This window comes from Olea europaea, unplaced genomic scaffold, assembly GCF_002742605.1.
Source record: "Olea europaea var. sylvestris unplaced genomic scaffold, O_europaea_v1 scaffold279, whole genome shotgun sequence".
Classification (NCBI taxonomy): Eukaryota; Viridiplantae; Streptophyta; class Magnoliopsida; order Lamiales; family Oleaceae; genus Olea; species Olea europaea.
The window spans coordinates 77,819-103,323 of record NW_019246376.1 but is presented as its reverse complement, the minus strand read 5'-3'; the positions used below and the strand labels follow the sequence as shown (position 1 = coordinate 103,323).

General features: G+C 34.0%; 3 protein-coding genes across 3 annotated transcripts in view; 2 read left to right on the top strand and 1 right to left on the bottom strand.

Moving 5' to 3' along the window:
* On the bottom strand, window positions 1–552 carry LOC111383918. The gene is made up of 2 exons (XM_023008114.1): window positions 360–552; window positions 1–308 (listed from the first exon to the last, which is right to left on the bottom strand). The coding sequence occupies exons 1-2, from the start codon at window positions 550–552 to the stop codon at window positions 1–3; spliced, it is 501 nt and encodes a 166-aa protein (XP_022863882.1).
* Window positions 553–8,199: 7,647 nt separating this feature from the next.
* Window positions 8,200–14,444, top strand: LOC111383909 (SWR1 complex subunit 2). Its single transcript, XM_023008100.1, has 11 exons — window positions 8,200–8,757; window positions 8,871–8,940; window positions 9,329–9,400; window positions 9,534–9,577; window positions 9,655–9,901; window positions 11,765–11,840; window positions 11,978–12,097; window positions 12,232–12,300; window positions 12,893–12,935; window positions 13,381–13,446; window positions 14,096–14,444. Exons 1-11 carry the CDS (start codon window positions 8,684–8,686, stop codon window positions 14,283–14,285), a joined length of 1,071 nt encoding a protein of 356 aa, XP_022863868.1. The 5' UTR covers window positions 8,200–8,683; the 3' UTR covers window positions 14,286–14,444.
* A 7,406-nt stretch (window positions 14,445–21,850) lies between these two features.
* LOC111383931 (AT-hook motif nuclear-localized protein 14-like) overlaps window positions 21,851–25,505 on the top strand; it is an 11,994-nt gene continuing 8,339 nt past the window's right edge. The window contains exon 1 of the mRNA XM_023008124.1: window positions 21,851–22,332. Within this exon, the coding sequence (XP_022863892.1) occupies window positions 21,936–22,332 (397 nt within the window). The 5' untranslated portion in view covers window positions 21,851–21,935. The remainder of the gene's footprint in view (window positions 22,333–25,505) is intronic.

Genomic DNA, 25,505 nt, shown 5'->3' with positions numbered 1-25,505 from the left:
TTATTCTGGCGTCCCGTGTTGAACGGTGGACTTTTGGTTGGAGAAGTCACCACCCCAGTAGTGTTTCAGCCTTTGCCCATTAACAATGAAGGTATCCTTAGTCTGATGGCTGACTTGTATAGCCCCATATGGTAGGACTTTCATGACAGTGTAAGGACCAGTCCACCGTGATTGTAGTTTTCCTGGGAACAACTTGAGTCTTGAATTATACAATAGCACTTGCTGCCCCACTTCGAATTCTCGCCTCTGAATATGCATGTCATGCCACTTTTTGGTTCGTTCCTTGTAGAGTTTTGAATTTTCATAAGCTTTCATTCTAAATTCATCTAACTCATTAAGTTGCAGTAGGCACTTTTCACCGACGGTACTCAAGTCCATATTTAGCTGTTTCATAGTCCAATATGCCCGGTGCTCTATTTCTAGTGGCAGATGGCACGCTTTTTCAAAGATTAGGCGGTATGGAGACATGCCTATCGGTGTCTTAAATGCCGTTCTGTAAGCCCACAATGCATCGTCCAGCTTTTTAGACCAGTCCTTTCTAGATGAGTTCATTGTGACCTTGAGTGTTCTCTTCAACTGTCGATTAGATACTTCAACTTACCCGCTGGTTTGTGGATGATATGGGGTAGCAACACGGTGTTTAACGCCATATTTATTCAATAGCTGCTCAAACTGGCGATTACAGAAGTGTTTGCCCCCGTCACTTATTATAGCTTGCGGTGTACCATATCGGATGAAAATATATTTCTTCAAGAACCCAATTACTGCCTTTGAGTCATTTGTTGGCATTGCAATCGTTTCCACCCATTTTGACACATAGTCCACTGCTACCAAGATGTACTGGGGGGAAAAGGTCCCATAAAGTCAATTCCCCACACATCGAATATCTCCACTTCCAAAATGTTATTCAGTGGCATTTCATTCATCCTCGAGATATTTTCAGTACGTTGACATATGTCACACCTCTTGACAAACTCAAAGGCGTCTCTAAACAGTCTAGGCCAGTAGAACCCTGATTGTAGAATTTTTGTAGCTGTTTTTGAAGCCCCAAAGTGCCCTGCATATGCAGATGAGTGGCAGTGCTCAAAAATCTCATGTACTTCTTCCTCAAGTATGCATCTCCTTACTATCTGATCAGCCCCTCGCCTATAGAGAATTGGATCCTCCCAGAAATAATACTTTAATTCGGAGAAGAACTTTTTCCTCTGGTGACTTGAGTAGTCCGGCAGTAGGAAGGAACTGGCCAAGTAATTGACGATATCTGCATACCAAGGTGCTTCATCTACTCTCAACATCTGCTCATTTGGGAAGATCTCATTGATGTCCACTAATTCTTCTATCTCCTTAAGCTCTAATCGGGACCGCCACTACATTCTCACTGCCTTTCTTGTCTCGTATCTCGATATCAAATTCTTGCAGCAACAGCACCCAACGAATCAATCTCGACTTTGCATCCTTCTTTGTGAGCAGATACTTCAATGCAGCATGATCTGTGTAGACGATGATTGTAGACCCGACAAAGTATGATCTGAATTTGTCGAATGCATATGCCACGGCCAACAGCTCCTTTTTAGTGGTAGCATAATTGATTTGCGCATCATTTAGAGTTATGCTTGCATAGTAGATCACATGAAAAATCTTATTCCTCCGCTGTCCTAATACTACACCCACGGCGTGATCACTGGCATCACACATCAATTCAAAAGGCAGTTCCCAGTCTGGTACCACAATTACTGGTGTTGTCATGAGCTTCTCCTTTAAAGTGTTAAATGCTGTGAGACATTCCTCATTAAACTCAAATGTTATGTCTTTCATTAGCATATTACATAACGGTTTAGTGATCCTAGAGAAATCTTTTATAAATCTCCTGTAGAACCCCATATGCCCCAAGAAGCTACGAACTCCTTTAACTGATGTAGGCGGTGGTAACTTCTCAATAACTTGAATTTTTGCCTTGTCCACCTCAATTCCTTTTGCCGAGATTCGATGCCTGAGTACAATGCCTTCCTGCACCATAAAGTGGCATTTCTCCCCATTTAAAACCAGGTTAGTTTCCTTGCATCTCTCTAAGACCAAATTTAGGTGTTCTAGACATTCATCGAATGAAGATCCAAACACTGAGAAGTCGTCCATGAAAACCTCAATAAACCTTTCAATTATATCGGAGAATATTGCCAACATACACCTCTGAAATGTGGCTGGAGCGTTGCAAAGACCAAAAGACATCCTATGATAAGCAAAAGTACCGTAGGGGCAAGTGAAAGTGGTCTTCTCCTGATCATCTGGTACAACAGGTATCTGATTGTAGCCCGAGTATCCATCAAGGAAGCAACAGTGTGAATGTCCAGCTAATCTCTCCAACATCTGATCAATGAATGGGAGTGGGAAGTGATCTTTTCGTGTAGCTGAATTGAGTTTGCGATAATCGATGCAAACTCTCCATCACGTAACTGTTCTGATAGGAATTAATTCATTCTTCTCATTTTTTACCACTGTGATTCCCCCTTTTTTCGACACCACTTGAATTGGACTGATCCATGCACTATCTGAAATTGGGTAAATAATTCCTGCATCCAGTAATTTTAGTATCTCTGCCCTGACTACTTCCTTCATGTTTGGATTCAATCTTCTCTGACCCTCTATACTTGGCTTGCAATTTTCTTCCATTAGAATTTTATACATATACAGGGAAGGGCTAATCCCTTTAATGTCAGCTATTGTCCACCCAATCGCCATCTTGTTTTCTCTGAGTACACTGAGCAATTTTTTTCCTCCACCTCACTGACTGTGTTCAAAATGATTACTGGAAGTGTATCTAACTCTCCCAAATATGCATATTTGAGATGTGGTGGTAGTTGCTTAAGTTCTAAAACTGGCGGTTGCTAAATGGAAGACAGTAGCTTTGTATTTCCCGTCCACAGTTCCTTGAACTGCCTCTTTCGGGTGTATGGCAAGTTGGTCTCCAAAAACCTTGCACATGTTTCAACTTCAAGAGAATCTGACTGATCCGATTAGGATTGTGCAATGCATGCTTCATAGGGGTCAGATGGGCCGTGAAATAAGAATGTTTCTTGTATTGCCTTGTTAATGTTGTCAACTTGGTAACAGCTATCTGATTCTGCTGGCAGTTTTATGGCCTTGAATACATTGAACGATATCTGCTCCTCTCCCTATTGCCAGAAATGGTCTACCAAGTATCAATGAGACATCCTTGTCTTCTTTCATGTCCAAGATAAGAAAATCCGCTCGGAATATGAACTTTTCAACCTTGATAAGAACGTCTTCAATTATCCCTCTGGGATGTGTCAGTGACTTGTCCGCCAGCTGAAGTGTCACAGTAGTCACTTTAGCTTCTCCCAAGTCGAGCTTCCTAAAAATAGACAGAGGCATTAAATTAATACTTGCACCGAGGTCACATAATGCTTTATCGAAATAGACTTCACCAATAGTACAAGGAACATTAAAACTCCCTAGATCTTTCAGTTTTGGTGGGAGCTTCTTCTGGATTCTGGCACTGTATTCCTCTGTAAGCATTATGTCTCATGGTCCTCTAGCTTGTGTTTGTTTGATATAACATCTTTGAGAAATTTCGTGTAGCTAGGCATCTGTAATAGTGCATCGGCTAGTGGGATGTTGATATGGAGCTTTTTGAAGATTTCTAGAAATTTTCTGTACTGTTGCTCCAATTTTTGCTTCTTCAACCGCTGTGGAAAGGGAATCTGAGGCTTGTATGGGTTGACTGTGACTTTGGTCTTATCTTGTGACTTTTCTGAATTTTCCTTTGGAGTTGATTCCTTTACAATAGTTTCTTCTTCAGCAGGGGAAGATGTCTCTCCAATCACACCCGGTCTCTTGACATGGATTTCAGGCAATTGTACTCCACTTTCTATTGTAATGGCCTTAGCTTGCTCTTTAGGATTGATTTCTGTGTTACTCGGCAAGTTACCTGGCGTTCTGCCAGTCAATGTGATGGCCAACTATCCCATCTGAGTTTCCAAATTTTTGATGGCTACATTTTGATTTTGAAGTGTAGTTTCGACTTTCTCCATGAATTTTTCTATCATATCTTCCAATTGAGGCCTCTTCTCTTGTTGTTGAAATTGTCCCTGTGGCCTATTTTGATTCTGGTTGCTCCAAGAAAAGTTGGGATGCTTCTTCCAATTGGGATTGAAAGTTTCTCCATATTGATTGTGTTGTTGGCGTTGTCCCCACTGTGCATAGTCTGCTTGCTCAATTCCTTGCATGAGTATTGGGCATTCCAATGTTTTATGCTGAGTTTCACATTTCTCACAATTGCTCTTCTTAGCTTGTGCTGCTTGTGATATGCTTTCCACCTTGTGATACAGAGAGTCGATTTTTGCAGATATTGCTGAATAAGTATCCGTACACACGCGGTGTTTTCCTTGGAATCTCCCTCTCAAAAGACCACATGGTTGATGTGGTAGCCATTCTCTCAAATAATTCCAATGCCCCATCAACTGTTCGTGTGGATATTGAGCCACCTCACGTTGAATCCACCATGCTCTTGTGGTATGGATTTTATCAAACCCATGTTGAGGGCACTTCCGGAGCATGTTTTTGAATCTGTTCCAAGCTTCGTCAAATGATTCGATTTCTCCTTGACTGAATACTGATATGTCACGTCTCAGCTTCGCTATCTTGGCTGGGGAGAAAAACTTTGTGCAGAATTTGTGCGTCAACTCATTCCATGTAGTGATACTTGCAACTGGAAGTGAATCCAACCATTCAAGTGTTCTGTCTCGTAGCATATGTGGAAACAGCCTTAGCCTAATAGCGTCATCCAAAATCCCTTGGTATCTGAAATGTTAACACATATCCAAAAATTGAGATATGTGTGTATGTGGATTCTCCTCGACTTTGCCATAAAACTGGTGTTCATTTTGAAATAGCTGTATCACATTGGTCTTTAACTGGAAATTTGGCTGCCAAAACGTTGGATACACTATGCTGGATTGATTTTGAATTACTTGAGGAGTCAAGAAATCTCCCAGAACCTCATTTCCTTCGTCCATTGCCTCTCCTTCATTAGCTCGAATAATGGGATTGTTTAGTTCGTTAGCCTTTTGTACTTGTGCTTCTTAGTGATCTCTTTGTAGTCGATGAAAGGTGCGCTCGATTTTAGGATCACCTGGAATCAATTCTCCTCCAGTCGATCGTGGCATGCAAATCTGAGAAACAAAACCAGTACGAGCACTGAGATTCAAACAATTTAAATAACTAAAACACAGATAAAGGATAATATCGTAAAATAAAAATAAAAACAAAATTATACTAGCAAAATAAAAATTGAAGTTCAAAGTAGTGTCTTGAGAAATAAAATTAAACTAAACTCAATCCTCGACAACGGTGCCAAAAACTTGTTCACGAAATTATTTCTTTCGATTTAAAACTACCACAAATGTACGATTCGTTAACAAGTAATAAAGTGAATTAAATGAGTCCAAATATTGTCCCACAGAGATTGATTAGTTCAATTTTACCTATCGTCGCCTTAACTGAAACTAAATTTCTAAAGTGAGTGTGAACCTAATTAAAACCCAAATTTTGGAAAGAAAACCCTAATTATGCAATTTTTATGATTGAATTAAATTAAATATGTAAAACAATATTTTTAACACTCTAAAATGAAATCAAATGTTGAGAACGCACGTTTGTTGTAATTAATAGAAATTAAACACACTAGGATCACAATTTCCCATGCAATTATCACTTTAAAACCCTAATTTCACAATGTGACAACACACTTCAATTGTGACGAATCAATGTTCCTAAATCTACCCAATACTCTCTCTCAAGATGTATTGAACCTATTTCTACATACCACCGACCTATATTTCTATGACAAGTGCATATGTAAAAATGCATGCGATTTTATGAACACTTAAAGATTCACGTAGGGCATAGCGGTATATTTCTATCCCCCTATCGGACCCACGATGATTTATATTATGTCGAACTTATTCCAATTCTCTCGAATGCAAGAATAAATCACCCAAACTCACACAATTACGAGCCCTTAATTATAAAAACAATAATTGCATATAAATCATTCAAAACAATAGAAATATGTCTTAATGTCAAATTGCAAAATTAGAAAATTAAAGATAAAATTACATGGTACATCGATCTCCTAGCACATAAAAATCTAGCCTAACATGGTTAAAATAAATGAATACATCAAATTTTGGATAAAAGCCATCACCGGGTTATGAAATCTTGAAACTCTTCGTGTAAATCTTCGTTTTTTTTATTAAAATTTATTAAAGATCTAATTTTTAAACTAATCAAAACAGTGACTTATTTTGATGAAAGTAAGAGGAACAATATGTAGTAAGTTAGTTTATACCAAAAAAGAACAAGGGTGCATACCAATTCAATTTCACTTGGAACAAATAAGAAAAAAGGAAAAAATTAGTTATATTGTTAGGAAGAAATGGAATGTTCTAGCTAGGGTCTCTAACCCTTGAGCCTTGTGACGATGGATCCTCAATCTTCTATTTGTGACATCTTGGTGACGATGGATCCTCGATCTTCTATTTGTGACATCTTGGATCCTCAACTTACGAGAACTTTGTGCGCCTCCACAATGGATAGATCAATTAGATCATTAAAAATTCAAATTAAAATGACTATTATACTTAGGATGGCAACAAAGTTGGACGGAGTTGGGACATAAATTTTTCCACTCAACAAAATTTTTTTGAGAGGCGAGTTAAGGATTAAAATATCCTTAATTTCCATCTTGATTTCATATTTAATTATTTATTTTAAAGAATAAAATTTAACTAAAATAAATAAATGAAGAGTCCCCCTCCCAATTCTCCAGATAACCATGAAATCCTTATCCCATTCGAGATTGGACATTTCGTGACTTCGAATTGTGAATCGAGATATTTTGCCATCTCTACTTGTGCCTTAATTTGAATATATAATACGATCACGCTACACGTACAGGGTGCACTTCACAGGCGTTTCACAGGGTCGCGTGGCATTGGAAAATAAATAAAACCCCCAAATTGAAATATGATCTTGCGTCCCTTTTTCTGTCCCCAAAGCCATCGCCTCTGTTCACAACGACAAGACAAAACTACCGGATTCATCTCCACCTCCGGCCGGTGCAAAACAAGTGAAGAAAGCACCGTAGAAGCATTACCCAAACATACCAACCCATATTTAAAGGAAGCGAACCTTGATGTCCTCCGCGGGCGCCAAACCACCACTGAAAAACACCTCTCCTTCCAGTTTATTGTAATGTGTATTTGATAATGGAAAATGGGTGTAAACTGTGTTCCTTTTATTATCTTTGGCATCAGTATTTCTTATTCTCACCATGGATTTTGAGTTTTGCATTTTATGTTGAGGGTGAATGCTTGAATTATTGAATATAACCAAGTTTCCAAAATTTAGCACTTTCACATGTTATAAGCAAGTGGAAAACTAATTCAAAAATAGATTCCAGTAAAACCAAGTGACAGAACAATGCGGAGCTTCACAAATTTTCCAAAATCAGCAGATTTAAAAACCAAGTGATATCTCTTCTACACCAATTTTCCAAGTTGATGCTGCAAGGCTCTCTTGCATACCAATAACTTGAGGCATTTGAGAAGAATACTTCATTTTGAGATCCAACAACTTTCACATACATGGGATAAAACACAGAATATGAGGAGAGCTAAAAATCCAACTTAAATAAATAAAAACATTTTGCTACAATAAGAAAACAACGGAGGTGTAAGCTATATGGCTGGGCAGTCGTGATTTTAGCCTGAATAAACCGTCTGAGATGGACTTTTCAGGGCTTTGGAATTCAGTGGGAAGAGAATTTTCAGGTCTCTCCAACACCGGAGGTTGAAGCTATATGCTCGGGCTACGCTTGATGCATGAGACAACACAATTTTTTGCGATTTCCGTCGAAAGATGGCTGGAGTTCTTTGAGCATGGTCGTGTTTTGCGCTTCCGCTTCACCATTCTCCAATTTGAGGTAACTATAGATTTTCCCTCCCTCTTTTCTCTGTCCTTTCCTTTATTTAATGAACTACCACATCATCAAATTTAAAATGCATGCAAACACCCAGTAAAAGTGCCTGTACATATAGCTCGATTCTATATAATAATAAAAGAAAAGATAAATAAAAAGGAAAATGAAAAAATAAAATAAAAATGTGACCCCAAATCTTTTTCCCACACCCCCGCCCCACGCCAAGTCCAAACCTCGTGAGACAAAAGCTTTATTTATTGGGCTAGCTGACTGGCTCGAGCCGAAGCAAAAGGAAAACGGCCATTCCCGTTCTTCTTCTTGGTTTTCTTTTTCTTGTATTTCATTGTTAATTGATAGTTCACTGCAAAATCATCTACAACCGGCTCCTCCCAGGGAAAAAAAATATTTCCACCCAATTTCGAAGCATAAATTTTGTAAGGGAAGAGTATTAGAAGTGAAGAAGTAAACAAGAAAAAACGGTTCTTTATCTGGTTTTGCTGGATTGAACACGGTTGTAGTGTAATTGGCATGTTCTTGAAATTGCCCATTACATGTTCGATGAAATGCTTTAATGGGTTGATCGCATCATAAGAAGAATACAGACTTGGAAAAAAATTGCTAGTATACAGATTTTAAAAAGGGTCTGTGGAATTTGTTAGTTTTGTGGGGGTGGAGAGAAACACAATGGAGAACAGCAAAGAAGAGACTCAGCAGCATGTGTTTCTTGATCGTACCTCTCGGGTAACCAGAGGGAAACGGTAAGTCAAGTGTATGTACCTTTTGAGTACTAATATTTTTTTTATGCCAAATAAAGTATGCACATACACGATTTGATTGAAATGAAAGTGAATTGTTGAAATTACTTTGACAGCATGACAAAGTTGCTTGATGAGGAGAATGAAGAGGATGAGACCTTCTGGAATCAAGATGCTCTCAAAGAGGTGCTATGTAATTTCGTTGTTTTATTTATTTATTTATTTTTTTTTTTTGGGTGAAAAAACTTGCATTTTCTGTACCGTACCCATTATTTCTATATCTTTCTATTGTACCGACAATATTTGAGTTAGTTTGCAAAGTTACCACGATAATTTGACAGCCGTGACAGCTGACGAAAAGAACGAAATGCAAATCAATAGCATTGTTATGCTGAAAATGTTTTGACTCAATACAGACATAAATAGTTGCTGTTTATGTTTACGTTTTGAAGAGCTCCCTGTCTTGTGGCCGCATGAAAATATCACGCAGAGCCAACATCAGATTTTCTTATGTAAATTAAATAAATTTACATTTCAGTTTGTAGGTTGTTCACTGTGTTGAGTTTTTTCTCAGGAAGAGAATGATGTAGAATATAAAGAAGAAGCAGACGTTGCTGATGTCTTTGACAGCGATTTTGATGAAGATGTAAGTTCAATGCTTCTGAGGTTATGTTCTGATTTTTATGGTATATGCAGATAACTTCTCCTGATTGTATAGCTCCTTCTGACACCAATTGCATTTAAAATTTCACTTGACTTATACTTCAATATGGTTTCAGGAACCTGATGCAGACGAAGAAGCGGAAAATGAACCAGACGAGAGGTTTGACTTCTCTTCGTCAATCAAAATGGCCTTTTTAGATTGTTATGGCTTCATATATGTTACCTTTTCTGAAACAGGAGGACCAAAAAGCGATTAATATTTCCAGGAAAACCATCAACAAAGAAGAAAAAGAAAGTACTGTCTAAGATAGAAACATCACCACAAAATGACAAAACCCTGGAGCAGTCCACACCTTCTGAACATCATGATGTTCCCGATGATGTTGAAGGAGAGCGAATAATTAGGAAATCAACTAGAACTTCTGTGATTGTTAGGCAAGCTGAAAGGGATGCAATACGTGCAGCACTGCAAGCTACGATGAAGGTATTGTGAATGCTATTCATTTATTTAGTCCCCTGATAAAGCTGAGTAATGTCTTTTGATGTATATAATTTTACATATCTGTTGCATATAAGTTCTAGTTCAATAAATAAAAGGTAGGGGTCATGCTTATGTCGCATCTCCCAAAAGGTATATTAAGTAATAACTTATGCAGATGCTCATTTCTTTCTTCATCTAATGTGAATAGGACTTCTGTGGATCTTTCATTGGCAATATGCATCTCACTAATTTCAGTCTTTTAATTTCAAAAGTTCCATGATATTTTTTATATTTTTAACTAGGTGTTTTTTAATTTATGAATCACATATCTATCATAGTTAATCTCTTTCATAGGAAGGTGAGATAAAAAAACGAAAGGCATTATTACCAAAAGAATTTTGATAAGAGAAAATATTTTTAAAATGTGAATTAAGATAGAAATATAGTCATCTCTCCATTTTAATTATGTATAGTAAGCCTAGGATTTTATCACTGGATAAAAAACCTCATCAGATGTTGGAAAAAATTCCATACATTTATCTCTTGGGACAATTCAATGTATTAAGATCCTTTAGACAACCGTTTGTACTGAGATTGTTATATTCCAGTTTCTCTTAAGTAACATATTGGCCTCTTCAAGAAGAAGATTAAGTTCACTCTCCATATATATCGTCAAATTTGTATGCCTATGTCGTCAAATTTGTATGGCATAAGAATGTCAGCTGATTCATAGAGCTGATCAATCTTTGGACTTTCCTGTAAATTAGCGTCCAAACCTTTAACCATACATGTCCAGTTGATATTACCCTGTACAGTTGATAAAATTAGTACCTTAAGCAACACCATTTACAATGAAGTTGGATACTCATTTTATTCTTTGATATTTATCTTGACTGTCTTTTGTGCTTTGAGAATGTTTTTCCTCGGGTATTTGCTCTCCCTTTTCTATGATACTATACTAATACTAATTTACATTTTACTATCCAAAAAAAATTCAAGTAAATAGATTTTTTAGATGGTGAATTAACTTCTTTTTCACCTTATTCTACCCACACTGCGTAAAATATGGTAAGAAGTTCATCTGAAAAAAATGTTGCAAATGCTGTTTGGAGAATTCTACTTAAGTAATAAAAAGCACTTCGAAGAGCTAATAAATTCCGTGCTTTGGAACACATTGTATATTTCAGTTCTACTGTACTTCCATTCTAAAATTCTGTTGTGCAGTTTCCTCCAAGTTCTCTGGACTGGGGTTTTGATTTTGGAAATACTGTAAAGTGTAAACAAGTCTTACTCTGTGGACCATGATTAAGGATTGACCTTCCCCTTAAAGAAATAATGAACTTGTTTACAAGAAATAATGAACAATAATGAACTTGTTTGCAAGAAATAATGAACTTGTTTACAACATAGTTCCAGACGAATTTTGTAGCCTACACCATTCTTGCTAATGCTATAACCTGTGAATGTATTGCCATCATCAATGTTGCATCATTGTACTTCTGAAATATGTTTGCAAGTGGCATAAATGTGATACACATTGTTGTAACATCTGTCAGACACTTAGACTTCATTCAACCAAAATCAGACTCGAGATTTTGTGTGCTGAGTAGATATAGAAATGTTAATCTCTGTTCTCATTAAGATCTAGCATAGGTACCCATCTTCTTTATTCTTTTTGACATTATTAATTGGTTTCAGTAACAGCACTTCATTAATGTGTAACTTGTCGAGTTTATTCACTTAATTAGCAATTTATCTACTTTCTGAGAACTTTTAACATGACATTGCTAGCATCTGTAAAGAAGTGAAAAAGAAGTACTGATATGCAGTTATCTGGCCCAATATTAACGTCTTTTCAATTGTCAGCCAATAAAAAGGAAAAAGGAAGGTGAGGAGAAGAGGATGACCCAAGAAGAGATGCTTCTAGAAGCAGCTCAAACAGGTTCTACCCATGACATTCCTCTATAAGATGGTGTTTAGTTTGTTAAAATATGTTTGGAAGTTTTAATTATTAGCTCGCTTGATTTTCTCATTACTGACCCTTTAATTTTAACTGAATGTCATGAAAATCTTATGCAGAAATTATGAATTTGAGAAACTTGGAACGGGTGTTAGCAAGAGAGGAAGAAGTTAAGAAAAGGGCCGTAGTGCACAAAGCAGTTTACAGTGGCCCCCAGATACGATATCTTTCTAGAAATGGCAAGCTTTCTTTCTTCACTTGAAACCTCTAAATGTTTTCCGTCCCACAGGACAATAGTGCCTTCGACCACATTTCATTTCTTATTTAAAATTATGTTTGGAAAATATTAAATGAATTTGCATGTTCATTACAGGTTATTCTTATCTGGAATTTGTCAATGGAGCATCATTTGGTTCAGAGGTCTTGACAAAAGCTACTCCATGTATGTTTTATGTTCTTAACTTTCCAATCACGGTCATACTTTGCATAAAACATGTAACTTAGTATCATGATACTTGATTGTTAGTCACTGTATCACATTTTAAATGATAGCTGAAATACATTGCACTAACATGCAAGTAGACGAATGTAGAGATTTGGAAGGAATTTGCAATATTGAACCTGGTATGTTTCGATTGTCTGTTGTTTTCATATCGCTTGCTTTTAAAATATAAGCACTTTCTCTTGCACTGCCTATCTGCAATATGGAATATGCAAACCAGGTTCTCTTGTTATCTATAGTATGTATCTGATCTACAGTTTTCTTGCCAAAGTTGAATGCATTGTTCTGTGATTTTCTTTAGCGAGGATTGGTAATATAAACAAACCGATCATATTCATTTTGTTCTAATTTATCTTTGAATGGATTGCCACGAAGATCTACCTTGTTTGTTTTGGTTGTTTTCTCTTGAGTATCTATGAATTGTATTTAAAGTGAAATAGTTTAAATAAAGGAAAAAGAAGACTGTGTGCAGTTCCTGATCCTTGTGCTTCTGATTCTTAGAGAATGATTTTACCTATTTTCTTCTTTTCAGATCCACAGAAGGCTTTGTGTGCTGTTACCGGTCTGCCTGCAAAGTAAGATTTTGAGTATCTGTATGAACTAACTACTGCTTATGTTTTAATGAGTTCTTAACATTAGCCACTGTTTGCCATTTTCTTCTACTTTTTTGATGAGCATATATCTTAAATTATATCTCTTAGCATGTCTCTGCTAAATGACTTCTCTTCTCTCACTGCTCCTTCACTTGTTTTATACTGAATTCACAGTTGTACTAGTACTACGGCATCTGCATATTATTTCATTGATGAATCAAGTACAAGTTGAATTGTTTTTGTTGAAAGTACAAGGCATGTAAAGTGTCTCTGTATTCCTGTCCTAGATCTTTGACGTCATATTTCCATGTTCTGTCTCGCAAGTTTCTATATGCTTATTGTATTCTCTGTGCTGTAATTAGGTATTTAATGCATATAAAGTATGAATGTTATTTCTTATATTGTTACTGTAATGTGGGTAATGCAGCTACCGCGATCCAATGACTGGATTACCTTATGCAACAAAAGAAGCATTCAAGATCATCCGTGAAAGGTGAGTGTTGATTTGCCCTTTTGCTAGTGTCTATACATTGGTTGTTCCAAGGCACCCATGTTCATGTGGCACCCTCCATATCCAACCAAGTTGCACGTTGAGATTTTGTTTAAATCGTGCCATTAACATAAACACATGCAGATAACAATCTGATATAAGAGCAAGCTAAATGATTTTCATAATAAATATATCCTAAACCCGATTTATTTCTCAATATAATTTTAAAAATAATTGAGTCGTTACAGAAGCTGTTGCCCTCGCCTGAGAGTTCATGATACCTGGAACTGCAGCTGTAGTAGAAAACCTTGAAGCAGAAGTTGGTTAAGCATGGACTTTTTTTCACTCCATTAAAGCTTGCCACATGATATAATCCGACGCTGGCTGTCGGGATGTGATGAATTGCCTCTATCTGGACATGAACTTGAGCATGTTTGGCTAAGCTTACTTATGAGTAAATTTTCAATCCAAACATGTTAACTCGATTCCAAGAATTGATGGTACATACGTCAACACGAAGATGTATCCTAACTCTTGTATAGGATCGATAGGTGGTGCTATTTCACCAGATTCAATGTTCTGTTTTACTACTGCCTTCATGCGACCAGTATGTATGTGTATTAATCCTGCAGTTTCTTTGCTGATTTTGCAGATTTGCAGAAGAAAGTAGCATTGTTAATAAAGAAAGCGGTATGGGGCTACTGTCTGATGCAACATTTGGGCAAGGATTCTCTCAAAAGAGAAAGAGGTCGATAATTCCGCGTAATAGGGATACATCTTACTTTGAACGCTTAGCATGTTTCCGAAGAGTTCCTGCTTTTGAAATAGAAGACTCAGAGTAACTGCCACATTGCTATTAGTTTTTTTCATGATAGTGTTACATCTTTAGCAAATCACTGTCTAAAGTTGAGATCATTATTTATGTTTGTGAGGAGAATGGTATTTCAGTTCGGACATGTTTTGGAAATTGGCTGGTCAATTTAGATGTATGTGATATGCTAGCTCGTTGGCTCGTGTGCAAGCAGACTCGCCAACAAATTGTCAAATTGAGAAATTTTAATTAAAAATAAAATAAAATAAAAACATGACGGTCCACAATTGACTAGGTTCGCCACCCAGAGGTGAGCTTGTGGGGAGAGACGAGCGGCCTGGCTTGTCGTATTTAATACTCGACACGTGAATTTTGCCCATCCGTTTCTAGCCATAGTTACCTATGATTATTGTAATGTGAAATCAAGATAATATGCATCCATAAACTTATTGTGCACAATTTATATATGATGGCAAATTTCCTATTGTTATGACTATAAATGGAACTATTTATGCAAAAATATGTTGTTGGCCATCTAACCATTATATGTGAAACTTTTCAATCTACATATTGCATGATCTCTATAACAATTGTACGATATGATTAATAGGTAATAAAGTGGACCTAACAATAATTACCTAATAAGTAATATGCTTTCTCTTTGGTGTAATTCCATTTCATGATTGTTAGTCTATTGCTTGTTTATAATGTGAGACACAAGGAGGAGGTACTAAAAGTTTCGAATTGCTTAAAAGTGAGAAATAACTTAATTTTTACTTTTATCAGCAGTTTTTGAAGAACTTATTTACTTATAGTATCTGTTAGGTGGAAATTAAAATTAAAATTTTTAGTAGATTTTGATAAAAATCGATGAAAATGTTTGGTTAAAAAGTTGTGAGTCTTATAAAAATATGTAGTTGAAATTAATTATTGACTTTAACTTTGATTAAAATTTACATTTAAATTTCTACAAAACTAGGGCATAGTATATTTTCTCCAACCCTGGTAGGTGTACAGGTAGGGGTTCTGTGAACCCCTATCAACACCTCATAAAGGGAGAGTCTTATTTTTTGACCATTTCTTATTTGGATGGCCCCCACGCACTTTGAGTTGTTTGTCAAAATTCTGTGAATCCTACTTCTCTACAAATGAAAAAAAATTCTATTTTCTCTTATGTAAGCTTAGCCAAAAATATTCCAAGACAACATGTCAATCAACAATTGTGGGAGGAAAAGTTGAATGAGAACGAAAAGTCTTGGCACTGTCTCTGGAAGGTCTTGAAGCATGGTTTTCCACTTTGAAATGGTACCCCAAACATGGCCACGTTGGGACCGCTTGAAAAGGACCTATTCTGGATAAGAACAGTTGAGGTGAACAAAGATAATTGTTGTTTTAGTTTGTTTGTGTTTATATGAAGCATAAGCAACAAAGATGACTGTTGTTTTAGTTGTGAGTTAAGGATTCAAACTGTATCAATTGTTTTATAAGTCGTTTTGCAACGCGTTTTGAACTATTTCAAATCAAAATATCTTAATTTCAAGTTTTGAGTTGCGATTAAAGAGTTAAAACTCTTATGATTGCCCAATGGATTCGAATGGTTCTTTTTCTTTCTTCCTCTTTTGTCAATCAACGTTCATATAAGAATAATGGAATAAATTTCAACCGAAAGCAACGAGGCAATTACTTCCAATCTGATGAGAGGAAGGGAGCGCAACTATCATGCTCGAGACATCGTACTAAATCTTTTGCCCTTAGACTCCGATATTATCTTATATTATAGAATGGCAATATCCCCTACTACTACCGTTCAAGGAATACGGGGTTTAATCAGCTTTGAAAGGGGTCGTAACACTGACGGCTCACCTGGAAGAAGGACTACCCTTAATAGAATATAAGCAATTAATAAATGTTATTATTGTGAAAAATATTGTTACATTTTCATTTTTTGGCATTTTTATTTTTATTTCCACTTTTCATTATGCAAAAGGTCATTTTCAACAGTTTTTCCAATTAAAAGCTGCGAAATGAATATGCCTTTATATTTAAATAAAACAAAAAGAAAAAGAAATAACTAATTGTAATCGTAGTCCTAATTTTATTTTATTTTTAAAAAGTGCAACTGAGTTGTAAATAAATTAGTAAAATGATAATTAGCATATAATGTCTCTGCTTTTCACTATTATTATGAAAAACGTTCATATATTTAAATTTTTGACATTTTCACCCTTAATTGCATATTTGATTGTGCAAACTATCATTTCCATCTATTTTCATCAAATTTCTCTATAAAGCTATAAAATGACAAATATACCCTCCAATTTAAATAAAAAAAAAGAATCAATTGCAATTATAGTCCCAAATTTTTTAAAAAGTACAAACGAGTTCCAAATAAATTATTAAAAAATTTAAAAATTTTTAAAAATGCAAACAAGTGCCAAATAAATTATTAAAGAATTAAAAAAATAATTTCCTTTTTTCTTTTTTATTTAAATAGATGGTATATTCATCATTCACAACTTTTATTGAGAAATTGGATGAAAATGAATAGAAATAATGATTTGCGCAATTAACGATGTAATTAAGGATGAAAATTTTGTGTATGCCATAATGATAGTGCACCTTACAAAAATACCATTAAAATTATGGGTCTTTTGAAAAATTATATGAAAATTTTTTTGAAAGTAAAAAATATTATGCAAATTTAAAAAGTGACAGAATGTCAATTTTAAAAGTTTAGTATCATTTTTTATTAAAAACTTACGTACAGTATCACTTTTATTAAAAAGTGATATTTATCAGTAAAAAATGGTGGAAATTTCAAAAAGACAGATTAAAAAAAAGTGAAAACACTAAAAAAAGTGATAAAAATTCAAAAAATGACAATTACTAAAAAAGTGACAAATTTTTTTTAAAAAATGAAACAAATTAAAAAAAAAAAGTTACACATACTCAAAAAATGATAGAAAAAAAAAAGAAAAAAGAAGACAAATACACTCAAAAACTAAAAAAAATTCATAAAAAGTGACAAATACTCAAAAGTGATGAAATTAAAAAAAAAAATTAAAACTGCATTATGACACTTAACAATACACAATACTCCCCAAACAGAACATCAATGTGTTAAAATGAACAAAAAGAATCTCATAAACAATACCATCAACGAATCCATAGTCACTGCACTAGCTAAAAATTGATGAACATTATTTCAGCAGTTCTAACGACTTTAATCCAATTTTTGCATATATCAATGAAAAAACAACCCCAGAATCTTTGTCATGGCATCCCACGATTTTTTATCGCCAAATTTCATAATTATACATAGGTCATTTTCAATTGTAATGTTCCGTCTTTAACCGAAACAAGACTGTACATACATCTTTGTTACAAAGAAAGTTGCATACATAGCAATAAAACCGGCTTCCCTTTGCTTTTCCTTCCATATTGTGTACCATTGCCATGCACTCTTCAATGGAAGATCAGAAAAAAATGAACCGGAAAACACACACCTCTAGACGAGTTAAGAAAATAAATGTAAAAAATTAGGAGTGAAACATATTTTAGAAGTTCAGACTGGGTGAGAAACCTATAAATCCATCATAGTTGTATTAGATCGCAAAATAGCACTACTGAAATCTCTCAATACTTTGAACATTATCTATCTATCATTTTTCTATACAATTGGTAGACACAAATTCGATAAGCAAGGGAAAAAAGTTGTGGACTCTTCGTTACTGATCATATCGAAATCTTCCGAGTTAAGATTAAGAATAGTAATTCAGAAATTTGTGAATTTCTAGTAAGAATTGTTTCCATAAAGAAAAATCTAATAATCTTTGCCACGGGACACGTGAAATGAAGAACTAGGGACTTTCCTTCCTTTCCACCAACACAACTTCCTTTGCTTGTTCTTCAATTTCAGCCTCAAATTCATCCCGTAACAATTAAACATACAACATCTTCATTAATAGGAAAGCAAATAACCAAAATTATCAAATAACATCTCTAATAAGAAATTGAATTTGAGAATGATAGTTTCATGAGCAAAATGATACACAATAATCCCAACAAAATCCATATCATGAATTGAAGACTATAATCGAACGAGAAATCCTATATGACAATTCAAATCGTTGAAATTAAGCCAACAATTTAAAATCTTTAATTATAGACATAAGATGTAAATTATACACTCAAGAGTTAAATAAATACAAGTGCAGCAATGGATGTCTTCACCCAAGATCTCAGAACGATTATATAAAAATCACAAGGTCCAAAACTTTTTTTTTTTTTTTCATTTTTTTAAAGATTAAACTAGACTAGAAATAAGAAAACTAAAAACCAGAACTTAATCCTTTTTAATTCAAAACATCTTAACCGATCCTTTAATTCACAAATTCACAATGGATTCTAGGATTTTTCATCAAATAAATATTACCCAAAAAAGTAAAAAATATACGTTAGCGAGAGGCGCAAATAGCGTACTTGAAATCAGAGTCGAAAATAACACCTTCCATGATGATGAAGAATGATATGATGATGGCGCCAGAAAGACCAATAGCATATTGGCTGAAAATCGCCATGAAGAAATAACAGATCTAGGGCTTGGTTGGAACCAATTCATGAATAATTGATAGTAAAATTAATGTGGTATGGTAATGAGTGGCAAGACGAAAAATGAATCATTCTCTTCATTTGTGTGTCTCGTTTCCATGTCGATCCACGCATTCCTTTAAAAAAAAATCAAATGAATGGTAGGGATCGTGAGGAGTTGTGAGATTAGATTAGTTTCCAACTTATTTGGTTTTCTCGTAACAGTAAAATGTATGGTTAACTAATGTTAATGAAAACTTAAAAATATAGAAGTGTATTAATCAATTTTGTAATAAATGGACCGTACGGGGCCTAATTTTGCCATAATGATATATGTGCTACATCGAGCCACATAAAATTTAGCTCAAGTTTGATCTCTATTTTCTAAAATTCATTTTTTTATTGGATTCACAAGTTTTTTAATTACATATTTATCAATTGTTATCAAAATTTACTAAAAAATTGACTAGTCATGAGAGCTAATACATACGAACTTGTCTGCAATATTGGCATATCCATGGATGGGTCAATCTACAACCTTATTCTAGATTGTACTTTTACAAGGATAATTTGGATCGGAAATGCTTGAGAAACAGGGGACGGACCCCACAATAGGTGGAGGGTCCCCCTTTTTTGTGTGGGACCCACTTATTTGTGGGGTTTGGACTGTTTCCCAAGCATTTCCCAATTTGGATGGGTTAAATGTAGCGCGGGTAATTTAATTTTGAGTGGAGTTATATTAGAAACACTAATGTTCAATCTGGTAAAATTAGGTCACTCGACTTTTATTTTCTTTTAGATTTTGTCATTCATATTCTATTTGATTCATTCAGGTCCCCCCCTCCCCCAATTTCAATTATTACAGATCTGGTTACTTTGTCAACTGCGGCCAGTATAAATAACACAATGTATTGACTAGAACATTAAAATTAATGTATGATTGACGTGTTAAAACGTACCTTTAGTTAATATATTTTTAAAAAGTGTCTTTCTAAGCCCATTTGATTTCAATTTTTTGGCTACAAAAATAAAAAATATGACCGTTATCCATCACATCAAACTATCATATTTGACTTTCTATATCTTGTGTGAGTTCCATAACGACTATATTTTTCATTCTCATTCTTAAATAAAGGGAAATCAAATAGATTCTAAGATAGGTAATAAATATTGTTGCCATATCAATTATCCATTATTTGTATCTAGGTTGGCTATTAGAGTTAATTGTCCCAATAATCACTAAACTTATATAAGTGTCTTCGACTACTTATTAAAGTTTTAAACGTCGAGTTTTGACTACTAAATTTATCAAAATATTGATATTACTGACGAAATTGATGACATGGTGCACGGAATGCACATATAGCGTCCAAACACTGTTATGTAAATTGTCACCTATGAAAGATATCTTTGATTGCTCGCTATACTTTAAGGTTATTGAATTTTGATCACTAAACTTGTAAGCTGAAGGAGGCCCATTTTGAAAATTTAAGAATACTGTTCTAAGTTTCACTTCTATGCAACAAAATTTAGCTCCTTTTTGTCAACCATTTAACCATATTTTATCACATTATTTTTCTACAGTACTCATTTTCAACTACACATTCTTTATTAAAATAATACTATACATAAATAAAAAACTTTTTCTTCTTTTATAACCACACATCTCAACATCAATCATTATTCCATACATCATTTTTTGAAATTAAAGGGACACATACATGCCCTTAATTTTGCAACATGCTACAAAGGAGTGTTTCAAGACATACTGTAATATAATTGAATTTTTCGCAATTCTTTCAATATTTAATCTACATTCGAAGCTAGGTTTTTAAGAGAAAACCATTGATAGGAGCTAGAACTTGCAAAACTTCTATTCTAAATAGAGACATATTCGTCCATATTAATGCCTAAATATCTTAATATTTGATCTCCCTAAGTCGTTTCTCATCACTTTGAGTATTATATCAATTGAAGTTAACTTGGACAATCTGTAATCTTGATAAATATTTGCAGTTACTAATTAAAAACAGAATGATAAAAAGGTATAAAATAAAATGACAAGAAAATATTGACTATTCTAATGTCTAATTTTAGAAAGAAATGTATGATATTCACCTAAAAATTCGTAAGTTACATTAACAACAAATTAACATGTATCATTTGTAGCCAATATTCAAGTGTAACAAAAAATATTCACCGAAAATCATCCACCATATTTTATGTGGCCAACTATCGATACTCCTCCAATCGAAGGTTCTAAATGGTTGAGTAAACAAAAGGGAAAGACACAAAATGAAAAGGGAATTTTCTTTTATTGATGACAAAATTCTAGTGAATTGGCCACAAAGAAGACCCAGTCATCAGATTATGTTTAGTCTACATTGAATAGCACCCATCCGCAAAATAAATAAATAAATAATTAATTAAATTAAATTTTGTTATATGCGAGTGATACTTGGAACAACATTTTCTAAATTTTTAGGACAAGTAAACGTTAATTTTACAAGTTTAGTGAGCAAAATTCGATTGCTTTAAAATATAGTGAACAATTAAATACGCATTTCTTACGTGACAATTTGCATAACAGTGCTTAGGCGCTATTTGTGCATTCTGTCTTCTATATCACCAATTCCTTTAGAGTTGTAAAATGAACGTCACGATAATGAATAATATTCAATATTTTGATAAGTTTAGTGATCAAAACCCGACATTTGAAATTTAACGAATAGTCAAAGACACAGACATAAGTTTAGTGATTATTAGGACAATTAACCCTAGCTATTACAATAGTTAAACTAACGAGTTATTGGAAGGAGTGGTTAAATTTTTAAGCAAATTAAAATTGAATGTCCTGATTGTACCAAATTAAAGATGAGTAGTTAGAAAGCAACTCCGAACAAAGTAAGGCGGTTCATGTCAAGTGGCGTTACCATTTCTCAATCAAATGGCCAACGATCTATGACTGACCCAAAACCGAAGAAAAAACATAAAACGAGAAAATTGCAAAAGAAATTATTTTCATGTAAAAATTTAAGGAAAAAAAAAAAAAAAAGGAAAAAACCCCAATCGTACGTCTCCACCCACCGAGATGGAGCCTAATAACGACAGCAGTGGGTTGAGCTCTTACTATCACCACTCCCAGCTCCACCACCAAACCCCTCTACCATCACCACCCACTTCCGCCGCCGCCACAAATTCCTTTCCCATAAATGCAGTTTTACCCAACAATACAACCACCAATAACAGCGGCTTGGTCTACCCCCACACCGTTCCTTCAGCAGTGTCGTCGCCTCCGGAGACCGTGAAGAGAAAGAGGGGAAGGCCAAGAAAGTACGGGACCCCTGAGCAAGCCGCGGCTGCTAAGCGACTCTCCGGCTTGGCTTCTTCGGCGGCTTCCCCAAAGAAAAGGGGCCAGAGTTTGGCGGCGGCTGTGACTATTGGCTCTTCGGCTTCTTCTTCCAAGAAATCCCAGTTGGCTTCATTCGGTAACTCGTCGTTTCTCTGTGCGCGCATCTATACACGTGTTTATTATAAATATAAATTGTTTAGGTCCTGCCTCGGAGTTTTGGGTACCCAATATGTTCTTTTATTAAAGTATGATATGATATTGGACATTTATGAGGTTGATTTTTAAGTATTTAGCAGCGATTTTAAAAATATTTCAACTTGTTTGAGAGTTTTAAAGTTTTTTAAGGGAATAAAGTTAAGTTGGTGCACATTTATAAGAAAAATACACAATATGGAATAAACGACTACGAGTAATATTTTTAATTGTTAATTTTTTCTATCATAAGTGATATTTTATTTAGAATCAATTTTTAACTTATAATAAATTTTTAATATGTAAGTTAATCTTATGGTTATAGGTTAATTTTGTACTTTTAAGTAATTTTATACACAAGTGAAAATTTTTCATTATAACTTTTATATTTTATAATTGAATTTTTGTCTTCTTCTTCTTTTTATTATTATTATAAGAGCAATTTTTACATAAAAGAGAATTTTGACTTATGATTGACTTTTTATTTTTTATTTTTTTTTCATTCATAAGTAAAGCTATAAAGTATATAAGAAAATTTTTTAGTTCATGTATTTTTTAATATATAACCTTTTTTTTAATTATTGAATTTTTGTCTTTATAAAATAATTATTTTAAAGAGGGTAAAATTGGAAGGAATTTTGAAAAAGGCCAAAAACTATCGATTTGTGGGTTGAAAAATTCAGCCCAAATTACACTAAATTATTTTAGGTGGATCAGTGACCCAAAAAACTAACAAGTATTAGTTTTTCTCACCTCCCATAAATGTTGCCATACAAAAAGGTCAAAACCAACTGAAAAAATTCCCCAAGCAGGCCCTTAACTCCAAATAATATGTTTTTGCATTTCCATCAATCTTTCATTTTCAGTTTCTATTGTTTATTGGTAACTCTTTAGGTTGTCTCTTTGCTTTTCCCGGTGGTTTACCATTCACAGTTCTTTTTGGCTGTGCGAATTTTTGTTTGCAATGTTTCGAATATTTCTTGAATATATTGGGATTGTAGTTGATTTGCGAATACATGAAGGACGTAGCGAGTATAAATGAGTTACTAGTAGTGATGCTGTTTATTGCGAGGTTATGATTGTATGTCCATTATCATTGTAAAATTTATTGTGATCCCACACAATTAGCACCCCTAGTGTTGTTTAAAACATAATTTATATTCTTGTTTGAGACCATGTCGGTTTGGAGATAAAAGTTATATTCTTAGAGCTTCTTCAAGAGGCTCTTTAAAAGTGAAATGCTCTTTATTTTAAGAAGTTAATCCTTAAAATTATGCTCATTAAATGCATTCACAATTTTCCAATTTCCAATGCTTCTTATGTTGACCAAATTAAATAGTATATACTTCTTTTTTTTTTTTTTATATATATAATCAAATGTTTTATTAATCAAAGGATAAGACATAGGAAGTATATTATCAATTTAAAAAAGAAAGAAACAATATGAAATTGGGCAGCTTGTCTATATAACTAGTAGCCTCAGTATTAAACCAAGTATACAATGCTAAATAAAACCATTCTCTAATCTGTTGTGTTGTTCGTGTATGATATTATAATAATTTGAAAGAAAGCTAGTGAAAATAAAAGATATTACTAAATTATCATTTGTGATTGGATTCCAATTTGATTATTCTATTAGAGAAGAAATAACCTTAGGAGAAAATATGTAATGAGAGGGGTAAAATAATCATTTGACACCTTGCCTCATTTATGGACATTCACACAGGTAACTTATTTTGAAATTGGATCAACAAGCTTCTTTATTTAGAGCATGTTTGATAGAGATTTTAATCCAATTAATATCAATTTTTTGACCGTTATTTCACTATTTTAACCGTCATTTTTGAATTCTTCTTTCACAGGTAGGATTCACTTTATCTATAACGGTCAAAAAATCAATTAACAAAATCCCTACTAAATAAGCACTTAAACTTGTAATCTAAGCAGTGTTCTAAAAAAAATGTAAAGCATGGAGGTCAAGTTTCAAGCTTTACGAGCCTAAGCTCGCGGAAAGACGCGTTTTCTTATTAAATAATATTATTTTAAATTTGTAATCATTCTAAAAATTATTTAATAATTAAAATAATATATACCAAACAACTAAAATTTTAAAATATTGTATTTACTTAATAATTCCTACAATAAGTCAATTATACAATTTTTAAGTTTTTAAAATTCATAAGCTAGACTATTTCTTGTATTTCCACTTTCAATCGGACAAGTTCTACTTAATAGATTTATAAGAACTTCATATGTACTTTTGAAATTTTCAAAAAATTGATTTTTAAAAATCATAATTATATATTGTAGATAGCATTATAACTTAAATATTATCCAACTCTTTATCGGATAAAGTCATTTTTGACTTTTGTACAAATAAAATCATTTAAAAACTTGAAACTAAAGTCAAATAAAAGGTTTTTAAATAAAGAAAACAAATTAATAAACTAAAATCAAATAAAAGACTTTTAAAAAAAGAAAAAATAAAAATTAATAAAGCACGCTTAGGCATGCCTACTCGCGCATTAAACAGTCAACCTGACAGTTGACCACTTAATTTCATGCTTAATGTCAGCACGTGACGTTTTGTCCGCGCTTAGGTGCGCTTTTTAGAATGCCGAAACAAAGAGTGAAAATTTGGGCCTTTAGTGAGCTGACATAAAACTAAATAAACTCAGTTGACGTGAGTTGATCAAGTGCAGGTTTACATTATTGGAGCTTGGATTACAATGATGAGTCCCTGGATGGCTCCCTTTATTATGAGTGGTCTGAGTATTTTATCCAACTAGGGTTACACATAAGAGATTTTACTAGATTGAGCTTAATGGAACTAGGGTTTTAAGAAGCTTTCAAGTATTAATGCCATGATAGGGAGCGACTGCACCAACTATATAACACAGAACATCTGCAAGCATGCACCAACAATCAGTGTGTTCTCATATTTAGTCTCAGGCTTAGTCAAGAAGGTGGCCATGTACCCGTGTAGCTGCCTTTGGAAAATATGCATGAAGATCTAAATGTCAGAGGTTTGTAGTTGTGTGATTGAGAGAGAAACCTTCAATTGATCAAGAAATTTCTAATCTATTTGAATATATATATATATATATATATATATAT

What these genes read in the sequence shown, in the direction of transcription:
- LOC111383918 (XM_023008114.1), bottom strand. Translation starts at nt 552, where the DNA reads ATGAACTCATCTAGAAAGGACTGGTCTAAAAAGCTGGACGATGCATTG. An exon ending in TATGGACTTGAGTACCGTCG is followed by an intron (nt 309 to 359) that starts GTGAAAAGTGCC and finishes TTAGAATGAAAG; the next exon opens with CTTATGAAAATTCAAAACTC.
- LOC111383909 (XM_023008100.1), top strand. Translation starts at nt 8,684, where the DNA reads ATGGAGAACAGCAAAGAAGAGACTCAGCAGCATGTGTTTCTTGATCGT. An exon ending in CTTGACAAAAGCTACTCCAT is followed by an intron (nt 12,301 to 12,892) that starts GTATGTTTTATG and finishes TCTTCTTTTCAG; the next exon opens with ATCCACAGAAGGCTTTGTGT. An exon ending in TTCAAGATCATCCGTGAAAG is followed by an intron (nt 13,447 to 14,095) that starts GTGAGTGTTGAT and finishes CTGATTTTGCAG; the next exon opens with ATTTGCAGAAGAAAGTAGCA.